The sequence below is a fragment of the Daphnia pulicaria genome, chromosome 2, assembly GCF_021234035.1.
Source record: "Daphnia pulicaria isolate SC F1-1A chromosome 2, SC_F0-13Bv2, whole genome shotgun sequence".
Classification (NCBI taxonomy): domain Eukaryota; kingdom Metazoa; phylum Arthropoda; class Branchiopoda; order Diplostraca; family Daphniidae; genus Daphnia; species Daphnia pulicaria.
In genome coordinates this window covers 7,021,596-7,039,148 of record NC_060914.1, presented here as the reverse complement: position 1 = coordinate 7,039,148, position 17,553 = coordinate 7,021,596, and the positions used below count along the sequence as shown (strand labels likewise).

Here is a 17,553-nt window from a genome sequence, read left to right as displayed (position 1 = left end):
AACATATCTGGCCAAAGAAGCTGCAATAAACCATCCTTTCACCACGGACCACACGCCCCCTCGCCACTCTTTCACTAAAATTGTAGTAAAGACCCAAATCACTGCAATATGGTACATAAAATGGGCCCTCTGCAAAAAGAGTGTAATCACACACCATGTAATCCTTCCTTCCTCCATAGTCAGGGAACCCATGACAAATGAAACAAAAACCTTTCAAGAAAAGGTTTGACGACTATTTTAAGGGGAGGGGGGATGGGAAATCTAAATCCACCCGTCTGCCGAGTCAGACTGGTCGCGTTCACTCGTGGTGCACTCCCGAAGTCGGCGTGATTTGGCCAAAAACACAAACCTCACAAGAGGAATAATTTTTGCACTAAAAAACAGAGAAAAATACAGGGAATCTGAATATATTAAGGCAGACGCGTAAATCGGTTGCTTTGTATTACACACAAAGCACCGACAAAAATTTAATTTGCGTATTTGTTACCTAGCTGGTTGCCGAATCCTAGGCAGTGAATTCGCTTTTGTTTGCTTAACCTTCCAACTGTCAGTGCAGTGAGTGCTCAGCAGTGTAAACAAAAAGAAAAAAAGTTTGAATCTTCCCTAGCAAGACAAGTTTTGATGATATAATATTGATATTTTGATGATATTTGATTTGATTTTTATTGTTCTTGTTCGATTTCGTCTTTATTGTTCTTATTATTGCCTCTTTTTGTTTACTGTTTTTAATAAATGATGATCTTGATTGTAATAAATTTTTTGATCAAGTAAAATTTCTATTCCCCTTTTTGTTAACAGTTAGTCATCAACCAAGAAGTTGAGGAACATTTTAAAAATGTTTGATCATACTCATTTTGAAGCTCTGGGTCATCTCTCTCTTCTTCCCTTGTCCTCTCCACAGTCATCAAGATCTTTTGACGGTCGTGAAGAGTTACCACCGATCTTCCATTTCCATTTACCTCCGAAAGTTTTATAAGTGTAATTTTTCAAAACTTACAAATTTAAATTTCCTCAATGACTTCATCGAGATTCGAACCTCGAATCATATGAGTGGCAGCCCGGGTTGCTAACCATTAGACCAACATTTACACGAGGTTTAAGGGAAAGCGTGGTCCGGTTGGTGTGTACACCAAACAATGTAACGAAAGACGAAGTAAAGCTATGGTAATATCGCTAGCGACGCTACATCGGTATCAATTTCGGAACCGGTCGTAAAACACTTAGGTTGTATGCCTGAATTAAGATTTTTTCAGCGGTGGTTTAATCTAACTGCTATAAGAGCACATCCATTTCTTTATAGTTTATATGTAACTAATAATTTTTCCAATTCCATGTTACTATAGTAATAAATGTTGCTATAACTTAAGTCGCACCACTCATAATATTAACAGATTAAGATAGAAAAGCAAGCTAATCAGCTCGCCACGAAGGGATAGTCGTAAGCCAGTTGAAAACTGTCTTAAATGAAAAATTCAAGGCCTATTGTTAAGTCGGACTTTTTGCTAAATGCCTTCCTAATTTTTCAGAATTTTTCTGTATATTTTATGTTTTTTCTCTGAAATTTTCTGGAAAAAAAATTCTATCGGGAAATTTTGATTTGTCTAAGTCATGGTTAACAAAGGGGATGGGTCAAAAAAATATTTTTATTCAAAAAAAAGTAAATCTATAATGAGACTTGAACCATGACCCTCTTCATTATCTAGCCAGCGCTATAACCAAAAATCTATTTTTCGTATTTTAATTCGATCCATTATCAAAGTAAATAAAATTATTTTTGTTCTGGCAGCACCACATATTTTTTGTGTAATTTTTAAGACCAAAAAGTCCGAAATCTGTTGTGAATCTGTTATACACACATTTCTTCACAGACTTTTTGTCTTAAAACGGGATTTTTCCGTCACTGTTCAATATCCTTGCAAGTTAATTACGTTTAGTTTGCTCAACTCATATTTTCCTATTTTCACACATAAAGTTCAGTGATTGAAATTTAAAAATAACCACCCTTTAGTTTAATTACTGCAAAACATAAATGCAAATCTGGTTATTGCGTCATGGTTGGGACATCACAGATTGCGTCATCACGGCGATGCTATGGACATCTGGTGGTGATTTATTTTGACCTAAAGTAAGAAAGTTGTAGTCGCCACCGCCAGATGTCACTAGTCATTAAGCTGTTATTTTAGCAGTTTTTCATTAATTACAGGAGAACTAATTAAGTAAATGGAATTATTTTTGTTCTGGTCGCACCGCATATTTTTTGTTTAATTTTCAAGACTAAAAAGTCTGAAATGTGTCGTAAAAAGCCCGAGCTATGGAGCGTTACATACATACATACATACATACAGACAAAGTGACATGGTTTTTTTTTTTGCGTATGCGATTATTAGCTTCGCCCTTCGGGCTCGCAATTAGTCAATTTGTTATAAAGAATCAATTATGAAAGAGAATAAAGGTAAACAGAATTTTCCAAACGTTATAGTATGTATTAATCTACCATAACCTTTATTTTCTGTCTCTTTAACGTTTAAAAAAATTACCGAAGGATATTACCGAAGGAATCTTGTTAATTCCTTTCCAGTTTTGATCGCCTGTGTTTTCTAAAAAAAGGCGAGTTTAGTCTGTGTCAGTCCTGTACTTCGTTCTGAATATTGGCCATAATAGCTTTAAAGATGTTGTGTGTAGAGGTATTAATGTTGCTGGGCATAGCTGCTCTTGGCTGATGGTATTGTGGTATTGTTGAAATTGCATTTTGTATTGCCATGCAACATTTGTTATTATTTCTCGATATATGTTCCTCGATAAGGCAATAGCGAAGACGTGTTTATTCTCGAAGCTAGGATACTGAAAATTCATATAAATTTCACCAAAGCCGGGATTTTGTGTCTTAGGTTTGATCCGAGTTTGAGCTCCTGGCATCCATTTTGATCTTAAAAAAATTGACGTTACCAATTTGAGACGGTGTGAGAGATGTGAGAGCCTCCTCAGCTTGTATTTTTCTTTACTTTAATTTAAAAGTCTGACGATTCAACAGTTAGCTAGAGTTCCTATAACTTGAGTCTCAAAATGATCATACTCGACCTTATCGTTCGCCAGCAGAATTGTGGATTCCTCAGTTTCACCTTTGAAATTATTCGGAAAATGGTTGATAATCATCGCTGGGAGTCACTTTCAGAATGACCCTTGCCCCTCTGATACCTAAATGGATTGATCGGAGACTGGCTTTTTTTTGCAAGTCGTTTCAGTGTTTCTCCTATTCCGTCACATCGGCCTTTTCAGTAGCTAATTGAAAAATAATGCCACTCCCCGGCGACTTAAAATATTCAAATGACATACTAGGTTTCTGAAATGTTTATACTGAGATGTAACACCGCCATTAAAACGGATTATCTTTTGAAGATTGGGACAAACAAATTTGTATGTTGAAGTGTTTTTAAAAACACGCATGAGAAATGATTTTTCGGGTGTGCCTAATCTATGGACTTGGACTATGGACTGTTACCCGAAGGGTTACTGGTCAAAGTTTCGTTTGCCGTATGGTTTACATTGGTATGGTTTTTACAAGGGCACCCTCAGTTCTCGTAACACTACACAGATGGCTTTTTGCAGTTCTCGTAACACTACATAGATGGATGCACTAGCTTTTTACAATTATTGATTGTAATCAACATTTTTATTACATTTCAATAACTCTACTACGTAGCTGAGGATATTTTACATCTTTTCTGAAAATTTGGCTGAAATCTATTCAGGCGTTTGATCAGACGGAGAAATTGCTACTTTTTCACAGAATATCAGTAGCTGTTATAGCAGACGATAACACAGATGGGAGGGATAAACAAACGATAACACAGATGGCAGGGATAAATAATATTAAAAGTAAACGTTACTTGAAATAGGATAGGATTAAACGAGAAATCCAATCATTTATAAAGTTTCTGCCTATAGTTTTATCTCTAGGCTGATAACTAGGCCAAGTTATGGGCACAATTCCACCAAACTTAATTTCTACCGTCACTGCAAAGTAAAAATTTATTACGACATAGGGTGACGGGGCTCATATAATTCAACAGTTTGCGGATTGCCCCGCCACGAGGCGTATTAATATCACATTCAATATTAAATCAGGATTCTAATATCTCATTCAATATTGATTCAGGATTTCAATATCTCAATGGATATTTAGAGAATATGAGCTTTAAATAAAGACCCGTCCCCGTGTGGCGTGGGGCGGCGGGGCTCCAGCCCCGCAGCACCAAAGTCGCACGGGTGTTTGTATTATTTGCTACATATATATTACTAAAAACTTTGAGACATTAATTAATCGCACGGAGTTAGTATAAGCTGCATATATATTTACTTAAAACTTTGAGATATTAATTAATTTTTTTTATATTCCAACGGGAACCTTGCAACCCCAATAACGGATGCCTGCATATTTGTCGTAACTTTATATTTATTGGTAAAATTAAAGTTAATTTAAATTCCAATCCCTTCGGGTACTTTGCGGCGTACGTACGCTGCCTACAGTGGTCTACTGAAATATGGACTTTCACCAGAAACTATGAACTCCGCTAGATGGTACAGCCTGTCCGAAAGTATAGACTTGGAGAGCGTCAAATTTCGGCTTAAGCTTTTCTTATGCGCCGTTGCCTGTTTTACGAAATTGTGTCTTCTGCAATTTTTAATTGTGTTCCGCTTTATTTGCAATAGCAGACAACCCAAGCAGTTAAATTTCACATATGATCTCCGTTGTCGACCAAAATGTCTAAGAATTAGAGTCCAAGTAAAAGTAACGAAACTGGGCATCAAATTAATGTAGACAGCAGCTCGACGGATGTTGGAAACCGTAAATGTCTAAAGTAATTGATAAAATGTGCAAATCTAATGAATGACTTTGCAGTTGCTACAGGATTTGAAAGAACAGTCGTCGTTTCAAATGCATCATCGATTCGTTTCCGATTTCCCATTACAAATCAGGTGGCTATTAATGTATTACCCTGTTCTTTTTGCATAATCATTGCTTTATTATGTCAACAGGTGCGTCAAGTGGGTCCAATTACAAGAAACTCATTAAGGCAGTTGATGAATGACCAAGCCATTCGTAACTCTACTACTAACCCCAACATTAACTCAACACTTCTTCTAAATAGTAACAAACCTGTAAAGCTAGTGCGTGTTGTTACACCAGGGAACACATTGGTATGGACAATTTCCTTAATATAACATATTTATATGTTGTGGTACTAAGAATAGAACATTTTTTTAGAGGTTAGGAAAAACGCCCAACATTCGACTAACTCAAATTAGAGTAACAAACCCCAACGTGCAGCTCAAGCAACCACAACAAAATAAGGTAGGTTAAATGAAATGTTAAAAATCAAAAAATTTAATGTAATAACTTCAGGTGTTTATTTCTTTCGCGTAGTCATATGCTTCTGCTGGACCAATTGTTCTTTTCCGAGGGGAAAGTCGTGGCGATCATCGCCCAATCGTGGACATAGATGCCCCAGAAGGAATAGTAAATAATTTAGATAGCGATACTGACAAGACCCATGTGAATGAAAGTGGTCCTTCTACATCAAACAGCAGCGGTAAGACCAACGAAATGTTTTAAAATGAAACTGCAGTGCTCTAAATAATATTTCTATTTTCAGAGTCGTTGAAGGGCAAGACAAAGACACGAAACAGATGGACAGAACCAGCTACGAAGAAAATGTTGGAAGTTTACGAGGCTTTAAAAAAACCGGATCTGTCGAAACCTCACAAAAGGATGGCCTTGTGGACTGCGGTTTAAACAACTAAAAAATTATTGTTTCTCTTTTTTTTACATGTTCTAAATATTTAAGATTGCGGAACAATTGGCCGACGAAGGTTTTTCGTTTTCTGCAGCTCAATGTATGGACAAATTCAGTAAACTTCAAGGGCAATATCGCTCTCGTTTGGATTTTAAGGGGAAAAACATCATGCTACTTTGCAGCGAATTGAAGGACACAAAGCTGAAAACAGCAGTGCTTTCGTCCGGGAAACTGGGACCAAACAAAAAGAAGAGGCTGATTATCCAACCTCTGATTGCGATGTAAACTTACACTTCATTCATTTATTGCAGGAAGAAGACGAGTGTTGGTTATCGAACTCAAAGAGACGGAAGACGCAGGTTCCAAAGAAAAATGCTGATTTTTTGAAAGAACTTATTGAGAGGGAGAAGGAAGAAGCTGAAGAAAGAAGAAATAGGTATGAAGAACAAAAGATAAGGGATGATGCTGATGCAGAACATAAGAAGACAATTGCTGAACAAAGTTCAAAGAGAAGTGAGCTTCAAAAGTCCTGAACCGAAGCCTTGCGCTTACTTTCCGCTGCCCTTGTTCAGCACTTGACTCAACAGAAACCTACTTAATTTTTCAATATGAATCATTTCTATTTAATTCCAAGTCACGCTGCCAATAGAAATCAAAGTAGAGGAAATCCTGCAGTACAGACCTTTTCTTTCACCCTTTTCAAACAAGAGACCATCAATTAAGTTATTTTATTTATTTCATTTGGCATTGTGATATCGTAAGAAGTCAAATACACTCTTTGTTTATTTATTCAGACAGCCACGAAATAACCTGCAAGTTAATCTCTTCTGATTTTAGCTTCATTTTCAATTCAAAATCTATATAATCATCATTTTCTATATCTTCCTCCTCCAGTGGGTGGTCCCTAAGAAATTCGGTCATGTTTACTGTCTCGAAAAATGGTTCATCAAGTCAAATCAAACAAACAGGCGCGGCTGTTGAAAACGGCGAAAAGATGGTACATAGATGGTACATTTAGTATCGTCAAGAAACCCTTCATGCAGATGTGGACGATTCACGCCTTCTTTCGTTACAAGAACGAAAAGAAAATGGTGCCTTTAATCTGTTCAAGTGGATTTGTACACAAAAAATGCTGGAGCAGGGACAAAGTTTAAGAAGACAAAGAAAAACTTACCGAGAATTGAACGAAAAACTGTTCAAATTTTAGGATGATTACAACTAGCAGCACCTCACCAGCAAAGAATTTTTGGAAAAATGTGCCAATATTTATACACATTTTAATGCCATTAAATACGCAAAAACTGCGAATGATGCCCGTGTAACGGAAATAGAGACAGAATAAGTCACATAACACTCTCCAAAAAAGACTCCCGGTGCCACCCGGGAGTAACAAAAAAACAAAACAATTGAGTGATAACACTCTCCAAAAAAAGACCAAAAAAGACTTCCGGTGCCACCCGGGAGTAACAACAAAACAAAACAATTGAAAAAAAAAAACAAAAAAATAATGTTAGAGGACTTCGTGCGTCATCCAATCTATTTTTTAATAAAGTGGTGTATGCTCAGAAGACAAAATATATGCCACGACCAGCGGTATTCCAGAGGTTCGTTGGTTCCAGCTGGCGCCCTGCAACCCACTTGTTGAGACAGTATGTTGTGTGCTAGTACCTGACCAACTAGGATACCCTAATGGCGAGTCAACATGCATAGCATGAACAGCCACAACACACACCGTGCCAACCTTACACACACCACATAAAAAAAAAATAAGAAAGCAAAACGGCACATCCTAGAAGGCTCTACCCCCCAAAAAAGCTATTATCTAAAACCAAAATCAAAATTTTGCTTGGGTTGGCGGCACCTGAAAATTAACAGTATAAACAATTATACAAATGTGACGATTGTTTTATTTATAAATTTTGTATATGGTACATATACAATGAATTCCTATAATGGCGTCTATTTTGACAGCTACATTTCACGCCCCCGTCATGTAAACAAATACAGGGCATTAATTTTATTTTTTCCTAAATTACAACGTATGAAATAAAATAATAGAATAGTACTCACAATTTAACGTGTGTATGTCGAAGAAAACAGGTAATCCAAAATAATCCAAATCACAAAGCACTATTAACATATCACTATCACTACACGAACGAACGAAAGTATACTGACACAAACGTCAAACGAAACAAATAAAAAACAATAAGGCCGCAGCGCCTCTGTCGGGGGTAGTCGACCAGCCATCAGGAACGGGTTGGGTTGCTCCAGCCGTCAGGAAGAGGGAGGGTACCACAGCCATCAGCCGTCAGAGCGCCCCTAGTGGCCTGACGGTGCAATAGCGCGGATAGCAAATTGACATGAATAAATCGATAAATTGAAATGGGGTGCCGAAAAGGTTGAAGTTGGTGGCGAAACGATCGAAATTGGTGCCGAAACGGTCAAATTGGGTGCCGAAATGGACAATATTTTTTCATAATCGAGGAAGTGTGGTTTGCATGAGGTGCCGAAAACGACGAAATCCAAGTGCCGAAAAAAATGCCGAAACTGGTGGACACCGTACAAAGTTGTGTAAACAGCAGCAGGCTATTATTATATCCGACAGGTACTCTAAATTTTGCACATCGGTAACTTTAAGTCTCCTAAATTTAAACTTGTGAAGAGCAAAGCATCGCTCAACTACTTGGCGGCTACGTCGCTGCATATATTTGTACACCACCTCAAACTTGATCGAAATTAACGAAAAAATATTTTTGAGAAAAATTCATATTGCTTTTTTTTAATATACCTGTTTCAGTGGATGGTCTAATCGATAAGGAATCATAACACGTGGCAGCAACGTGTAACCTCCATCAGCCAACAGAATGTAGTCTGTGTCGGCAAGCAGCATGTCAACATGTCGCCCGATAAAACTTTTCCTGAATATTCTAGAGTCTTGCATCACAACGAGTTCAAAGGAATAAAATAGTCTATGCGTCGTTTAACAATCGCCGGTGTACTGATTGTTATCTCAGTACATTTATTCAATAAAATATTATTCTATTCAAATTAACTTAAAATTTATTAAACGTATACAACAATCTTTATGATTGGCAAGCTCGCCATTGTGCTTCATGAGACTATATGAGACACATCAGATAATTGTAGTTTTTTTTAGATCATTTCACTATTTATTCCACGTTTACGTTTTTTACGGATTGTTGTTATAGTTTCTGGTGAAAGTCCATATTTAGTAGTCCATATTCCATAGTACGAGTCCATAGATTAGGCACACTCTGATTTTTCCTTTTACATAAATGTATCCAATGAAAAAACGTAATGTACATTAAGGGTATGGGCTAAAAAATGAGGACTGCGTTTGTAATAACGCTGCAGCTATTCTTGACACGACATGTCAAAATTCTTTTTTTGGTATTCTTTGTCTTTCAAAATTCGGGTGGGGGGGGGGGGAGAAAACAGTCAACCAAGAATACCAAAGAAATAATGTTGACATTCCGCTGCAATGATATTCAGTGTCAAGAATAACTGCAGTGGTATTACAATATTTCCCGTCGTTTGGGAGAGTTACATATTTATGGAGACGGGTGTACCATAGAGGTCGTATGCAATGTCGGACAGGTTTTTTGCAAAACCACAGCAGAAGAAAACAACAGATGACGAGCTTGATTAGACAATTTTTCGCAATGTTGAAACCACAATTTCAGAAACCAGTATTACAAATTCATCGATTTAAAAAAGTTATTTGTAACGAAAAATTCACAGCTGGTTAGTACGGATTTAATTAAACTTTCGATAGACACGCAAGGGAGAGGCCCTATAAGACAGCGCTCTTATCGACACCAACGGAGCCACACAGCAGCGCTGCATATGCAGCTCTCGGAACTAAAAAAAGCAGGAATTATAGGAGAATCAACTTCAGCTTGGGCCGCTCCATTAGTTTTCGTAGAAAAGAAAAATGGAGAATTCCGAGCATACATAGATTATAGGAACTTAAATAGTATTATGAAAAAAGATCCAATTCCAATGCCCCGTTTCGACGATACCTTGGATAAATTGTATGGAAAGAAATTTTTCACTACCCTCGATTTAGCCTCAGGTTACTATCGGATCAAACTAGATGAAGATATAAAAGAGAAAACAGCCTTTGTAGTAAAACATAATCTTTATCATTTTACAAGAATGTAATGTTATAACACCAGAGGGCATCCAACCGGAACCCACGAAAACTGAAAAAATTGTTAATTATAAAGTGCCAACCTCTGCACACGAAGTGCGTTCGTTCTTGGGTCTAATTGGTTATTATCGAAGATTCGTTCCGAATTTTGGTTCAATCGCAAAACCGTTAGAAAAAATCGCATTAAAAACACACAAAGATATAGCAAAGAAGAAATTTGTTTGGACAGAAGAAGACCAAACAGCATTTGTAAATTTAAGAAATCGATTAGTAACGTCCCCCATACTTGCCATACCAAATTTTGAAGAAAATTCCTCCTATTTACGGAAGCATGTGACTACGGAATAGAGGCGGTCCTTTCGCAGGTACAAAATGAGGAGAAGCAACCCATTGCTTACGCAAGTAGGCAATTTATTGAAGGAAGGCGAAACAAGATATCATACGACTGAAAAAGAAGCACTGACTATCGTGTATGCAATCGATCATTTTTAACATTATTTACGACGACTTAAGACAGACCCTTTGAAGTTATTACATACCACGCCACTTAACAATGGCTTGAATTGCTGAATTCAGGAAGGGATATTTTTGAAATTCCGAAAGGAGTGCTCTACCGGAGAGAATCCATATATAATAAAAGAACAAGCTTTTGGGGGAGCCTGGGAGGATTCTGTGTCTGTCACGAACATTTTGGGGGAGGAGCTTATTCATGTCACGGACATTTGGGGAGGAGCTTATTCATGTCACAATACACACGCGCTGTGATTGGTCAGTCGCAAATCACCACCAGATGTCTATAGCGTCGCCGTGATGACGCAATATTTGATGTCCAACCATGACGCAACAACCAGATTTGCGTCACCACCAGATGTCTGTAGCATCGCCATGTAGATGAAATCTTCAAGTAAGGTAGGGAATCTACTGACTGGGCAGATATCCCACGATAAAATCTATTATGGCCAGATCGTGCTATTAAGCTACAAAAAAGAGAATATAAAAAAAAGTCTGACTTTACGCTAGACCAAAGTTCCCCGGATTTGACCGTTGCTCAGGTTACTCGTTGGTGACAATAAAAAGCAGAAGGAACGAATCAACCACCAGCCGGTTGTGCCCCTAGCGTTCCGCCCCCTGGTGTTGAAAGATATGCACGAAGAACCGATGGATAGTCATCTTGCCTTTTTACGAACATATTTGAAAAAAAATAATCACTATTGGCCAAACATGAGAAAAGAAATTCACGAATATTGCAAAGCGTGTGAAATATGTGCAGCCAATTCCAGGTGAACTTAAAAAACATCCGTACGAGTTCACAAAAGCACTATTTTCAAGCTATCGGGAACGACTTTTTAGACCCGATAATTTCGCGTACAATCAAGGGAATAAACACATTCTCATGATAACTGTTATTTTTCACGATGGGTGGAAGCAGTAGCATTAAAAGATAAACAAGCTATCACTACTGCTATATTTGTGTTTTACCAACCTGGTCTCACCAAACGCGACAAATGGTTCTGTCGAACCCTATTTTTGTCGCTGACAAAAGGTCCCAGCGGAGTACCAACACTTTTTTTCTTTTTTTAGGAATCTCCGGAGGAGGGCTGGCAACCGTTTTTTGTAGTTGAAATTTTATGATTTACCCTTTTCTGAACAATTTCAGCCATCGAAAACGAAATTTGAAATCGTGCTGCCCCCCCCCCCCAAAAAAAAAAAAAATTTTTCTTCTGCTGAACCTCTTTTTGAGAAAGACCGATGAGCCCTAGAACCAACGGCAAGCGTGAAAATTCTATATACTACACTTGAAAAACCTTTTTTATGGCAACGCGACAAAAGGGCCGATCGAACACCGATTTTTTTTTATCCCTAAGAATATTTTTTTCTCTAGTATAGAACCTTTTTGGAAAATACCTACGAGGACTATAGAACCAACGGCAAGCGCGAAAATCCTATATACTACACTTGAAAAACCTTTTTTTATGGCAACGCGACAAAAGGGTCGATCGAACACCGATTTTTTTTTATCCCTAAAAATTTTTTTTTCTACTAATGACCCTTTTTCTAAAAGACCGGTGAGCCCTAGAACCAACTGCAAGCGTGGAAATTCTATATACTACACTTGAAAAACCTTTTTTAAGGCAACGCGACAAAAGGGCCGATCGAACACCGATTTTTTTTATCACTAAAATTTTTTTTTCTACTAATGAACCTTTTTTGAAAAGACCGACGAGCCCTAGAACCAACGGCAAGCGTGAAAATTCTATATACTACACTTGAAAAACCTTTTTTATGGCAACGTGACAAAAGGGCCGATCGAACACCGATTTTTTTATTCCCTAAAAATTTGTTTTTTCTACTAATGAACCTTTTTTGAAAAGACCGGTGAGCCCTAGAACCAACGGCAAGCATGGAAATTCTATATACTACACTTGGAAAACCTTTTTTATGGCAACGCGAAAAAAAAGGGCCGATCGAACACCGAGTTTTTTTTATCCCTAAAAATTTGTTTTTTCTACTAATGAACCATTTTTTAAAAGATCGACAAGCCCTAGAACCAACGGCAAGCGTGAAAATTCTATATACTACACTTGAAAAACCTTTTTTTTAGCGCAACGCGACAAAAGGGCCGATCGAACACCGATATTTACAACATTTTCTTTTACCAAACCTTGTCGTATTGCCTCAGCTTTTTTTCCTAAAATGCAATAAAAGAAGTGAAATAAAGAAAGTGTTTTTTCACCGCGGTTGGGTGATTACCTAGTATTGACATACAAGATCGCAAAAATTGAGAAAATTGCTTGAACTTTTTTCCTGTGTTTAAAAAATACGAGAAGTATCCGTAAGGCGATCATTTTGAAGGCGGTAATTGAATGTGATCGCCTTACCTTGGAAAATCTTAAGAGACAAATATTAGTTATTCAAGTTAACTGCTATTCTGTAAAACATTTGTTGCTAAAAAAATGAGATTACTGACAATTATTCTTTTATAAAACCTCAATTTAAAAAAAGTTTCAATTGTCAAATTACTACGTTAAAAACTAAAAAAAATTTCTGTCAGTATTATTGGTAAACCAACAATGTTGTCAGTTCTTTCTAAATTAGAAACATAATCCTGTTTGAAGTCCTATTATTTTGTAATATTAGTTATTTATATGTTCCTACTGTGCTTATAACTAAAAAATTAAGAATAAAGGAGATAGGTTGACAGAAGTTACATTAAAAGCCTCCATGAAATCGCAAAACCTGTTTTTTAAATGATTCTTTGCACATTTATTTCCTTTCAACACGTTTAACAATGAAAACATTTTAATAAATGCCGAGTTTATGACCATCTTTTCAAGTTTTAAAACCGAGTTCTGAGTTGTGCTGCTTGAAATGTTCATTTTCAAAATACACTATTGGCGGTACCAGCAATTCTTAAGGCAATTTTGTACCGTAGTTCTGCATTTTTCTTACAATCTTTCGATCCTGACTATTACTTCCTTAGGACACAGAACCTTTGCCTAATCGGCTTGATTGCTTGTTGTTGAATTGGAAGCCAATTTCCTGGTAAGTGATTTTTCAATTTTTCCAGTTATAGTTTTTTTCAGGAACACTTTTCTATTTTTAACAATTGTTTCATCATTGTTACAACCATCACCATCTTAATCTTTCGATCCTGACTATTACTTCCTTAGGACACAGAATCTTTGCCAAATCGGCTTGTTTGCTTGTTGTTGAATTGGAAGCCAATTCCCTGGTAAGTGATTTTTCAATTTTTCCAGGTACAGTTTTTTTCAGGAACACTTTTCTGTTTTTAACAATTGTTTCATCATTGTTACAACCATCACCATCTTCTGAAAGCAGGGAGAAACAAGCTTTTATAAGAAAATAAGTCAAAATATTTTTAAAACTTATTGTTATTACCGTTTTCATCGCTCCATTCTTTGAGTAGGACCTCATTCGTGAACGGCAGTTTAGGTTTTATGATCATTCCAGAAGCGTTTTTTTTATTCTTGGGGGAAACAAAAATGGTAGTTTTCCTTTTGTTCCCTTTGTTTTTTTATCTATTGTATCACGTTCATTTTCTGAAAACAGAAATATTAAGTCTTAATAAGTAAATAAGTCAAACTATATCAACATTTTGTTACCGTTTCCTATACTTCTGTGAATCGTAGCCTTTGTTGTGATCGGAAGATCGAGCATCTCGTTATTTTCCTCATCGGTGCTGTAAACATCGTTCCCAAAGTTTTTTAAATCCGATTGGGGTTGCATACTCCGTTTTCTTAAGACCGCGTTAATATTTCATCAGAATCTCCACTGTCTTTAATGGGAAATAAATTGTTTAAGGCTTGGAACAATTATGTGTAAATCACTCTTCTTACCACATTCTTCATCAATTGGGTGAACGAGGACTTTAGCTGGGGATTGCTGGTAGGTAATTATTGGTAGCTTTTTCTTAGTTTCAGCAGTCCTTTTAACCTTTGGGGGGGGGGGGAGGGGGGGGGCACAGAAACGCGGTTTTTTTTTATTTCTTGGATCTCGATTTGCGAGGTTGATGTCCGCCAGCTGTAAATAATGGTATGACACAGTTGTATAAGACACAGTACGTAATTAAATAACTATGTTAATTAATCTACTTGGTTTTGAATTTGGTCCGGAGACAGAATTAGTGAAAGTTTCGCTGTTATTTTCATCAGTTACACTAGTGCCAGAAGATTTGTTTGTTTGTTTATTTTTGGGTTCACTGTCACTTTTTTTCGTCTGGTCAATTTTACTGCATCATCAGAATCCTCACTAGCTTCAAAACTTAGGTCATTAATGTTTTTCCCACCAACATGGAAGTTTTCTATAGCTGAGATTACAAAATATAAATTTTTTAAAGATCTGTATGTTGTTATATCAAAAGAGAAGTGTACCTTAATTCATTTTGTCTTCTTCTTCAGAAAGATGATTGGCTTCTCTAAATGAATCTTTATCTGATAACTGAGCATCTTCAATTTCCACAGCACTTGAACGGTTAGCTAAAAACACTTACTTTGTAAATAATTATAATGTCACTTAATATATTCTATCATAGCCTACCCTCAAATTCTGCAACATGAGCTTTTAATTGCAATTTGCACAAACGAAACGCTGGTTGTTTCACTAATTTTTGTTGTTGTTTTCTATGTTTGTTAATTGTTAATTTTCCTATATTTCCATAAGCACGAGTTCTGAAACTGGAAACTTTTTCATTTGGTGTATGCATAAACATAACTACGTTAGCCCCACTGTCTATTTCAAGTGCAGCCAACTACCATTATAACAGCAACAGTTTAGTGAAAAAATAAACAAATAAATGCAATACAAAAAAATACCGTGCGTTTCACTGAACGAATTCGTTCCCTCTTCGTGGACTCCTCAATTGATATCTTTAGCCCATCACTATACTTTTTTTTGGCAATTGTCTAAACCTTTCTATCACATCTTCAGTACGAGAATTTTTTTCCCCATTTCATTTGCTAGAAGACAGAAAATTAAGAAAAACGTAAATAGTTAACTTACTAAATTTACGTTTTATTTATTAGCCTAGATAAAAACACACATGGTTAGCTGCAAGTTCTTCCAACTTCCCCAACTCTAGTTCGGCTGCACTTGTGAACCCGTTTGCGCGACAGCTGTGCCACTTTTTCTCTCGCTGTGAACCCTATACAACTAGCGCTCATGGTGGTGGTACTTCATTTGGAGTTTAGCTCTGACAACTGAATATGTCAAACCTTTCCTTTGAAGAATAAAAAAAACAATCGTTCTAGAAAGAAGTAAAAAACGTGAACCATACAAGTAAGTACTGGTTTAGAGATAATATCTGTAAGGCTGGTATAATAATTTGGTTATGGTTTAGGTCTCTATGAGGATAAAGTGAGTTCTCTAGTCTACAATATTAAAAGAACAATCGTGGAAAGTGAGACCAGAAAAAAAACCTTATAAATGGGTATGTAACTTTAATGTATTATTTAACAAATGTATTGACCTGTTTTGTTGTTACAGTACCCAATTACACTGAAGAAGCCAACAATCGTCTGATTCTTATGAAAAATGAGGAACAAGCTTTCGTAGGAAATAGCAAAGACAATGACATTTCAGGTATGTACATTTCAGGTTGTTCTTGATTATAGACTACATTTTAGAAATTTCAAATGCTGATCATTTTTTGTCTAACTGTCTCACCCATTCCATCGGCCGCAGATATTTCTGGACAGACTCCAGTACTGCCGAAATGGGGTAAGAGCAACCACCTCGTTTTACTAAATCTTCGTCGCCGACTGAGTAGGAGAGATCCAGACGTTAACAGAGAGCGACGAATGGCGTTTTATTCCCGGCAAACTCAACCCTGCTGACGCCGCGACCCGTTCCGCCATCGGAAAAGAAGTATGGTCAAAGATCTTGCAAGATGGCCCGGAATTTCTACTACAACCTGAATCAACCTGGCCCACAGATCTGTCGTGGATGGCGGCGACGGCCGAACTCAAAGCCACCAAATTGTATTCTGTCCAGTTCAATCCGGATCCGTTTGATTGGTCAGCAATCAGTTTGGACCATTCTAACCTTTCATCATTCTTAAAATTAGAAAGAAAAACGAAGAACCTCTTCAAACAATGTCAATCAGAAGCTTTTCCGGAAGACATCGCCAGACTTAAATGAGGAAAGCCATTTCGTTCCTTTTCCCATCTACTGGTGTTAAGCCCGAAGCTTGGGTAAGATGGAATCTTACGTCAGGTGGCCGGATTGATAGAGCGAAGCTGCTGTACGATGCCCGTCACCCTCCGTTACTTCCCAGCAAGCACTCGCACACGGAGAAAATAGTCAAAGTCGTGCACGGTCAGATGCATCACGCCGGAACCCACTATTTATTCACCAAACTGTGTCAACATTTTTTGATCATTCGCGGGCAAGAACTGGTCAAGAAGGTGCGTCGAATGTGCCCAACGTGCATCAAGAAGAGAGCGGTTCCAGCCGCTCAACTGATGGGCGATCTACCAGCCGTGCGACTTGATTCCTCTTCTCCGCCTTTCTTCCACACCACAGTTGACTATTTCAGTACTATAGAGACGAGTCCTGGCTGGAACAGAGTGACAAAGCGGTATGGTACCCTCACCTTCACTTCTCTGGCAACAAGAGCGGTACATTTGAAATTAACCGAATCATCGTCAAGTGAAGATTTTCTGCTCGTCTTTCGTTGATTCATTGGTCTATTCGGAAAACCTGCCACTGTCCACTCCGATAATGGAACGAACTTCGTCGGAGCGGAGCGTGAGTTGAACCATTTTGTTGGTTCAACTCGAAAAGGACCCGAAGCTGTCGCAGTTCCGAAAAGAGAAGGTGATTGATAGGTACTTCCAGCCTCCACGAGCACCACACCTCGGCGGAGCTCACGAAACCCTTACAAAAAAACAGCTAGTTTCAAGCTTGTCTTAGCTTGACAATTTGGACCGCCAAGCTTGCAATTAGCTGATAAAGTTTAGGCTAAAAATGGACGATATTATCCTTCCATTTATCAACTGATTTTTAGTTGTTGAGGGTCAGCTTAAAATAAGCTTAATTATTTTAGCTTTTTTCAAGCTAAGT

The 17,553-nt window shown here is 37.5% G+C and overlaps 2 protein-coding genes across 2 annotated transcripts; both read left to right on the top strand.

The window, feature by feature from the left end:
* The first annotated feature begins 4,842 nt into the window (after positions 1 to 4,842).
* On the top strand, positions 4,843 to 6,610 carry LOC124327820. The gene is made up of 7 exons (XM_046786831.1): positions 4,843 to 4,846; positions 4,901 to 4,977; positions 5,038 to 5,199; positions 5,267 to 5,353; positions 5,426 to 5,591; positions 5,655 to 5,788; positions 5,847 to 6,610. The coding sequence occupies exons 3-7, from the start codon at positions 5,083 to 5,085 to the stop codon at positions 6,078 to 6,080; spliced, it is 738 nt and encodes a 245-aa protein (XP_046642787.1). The 5' UTR covers positions 4,843 to 4,846; positions 4,901 to 4,977; positions 5,038 to 5,082; the 3' UTR covers positions 6,081 to 6,610.
* A 10,015-nt stretch (positions 6,611 to 16,625) lies between these two features.
* LOC124327674 lies at positions 16,626 to 17,168 on the top strand. Its single transcript, XM_046786670.1, has one exon. The coding sequence runs from the start codon at positions 16,626 to 16,628 to the stop codon at positions 17,166 to 17,168; it is 543 nt and encodes a 180-aa protein (XP_046642626.1).
* The last annotated feature ends 385 nt before the right edge of the window (positions 17,169 to 17,553 follow it).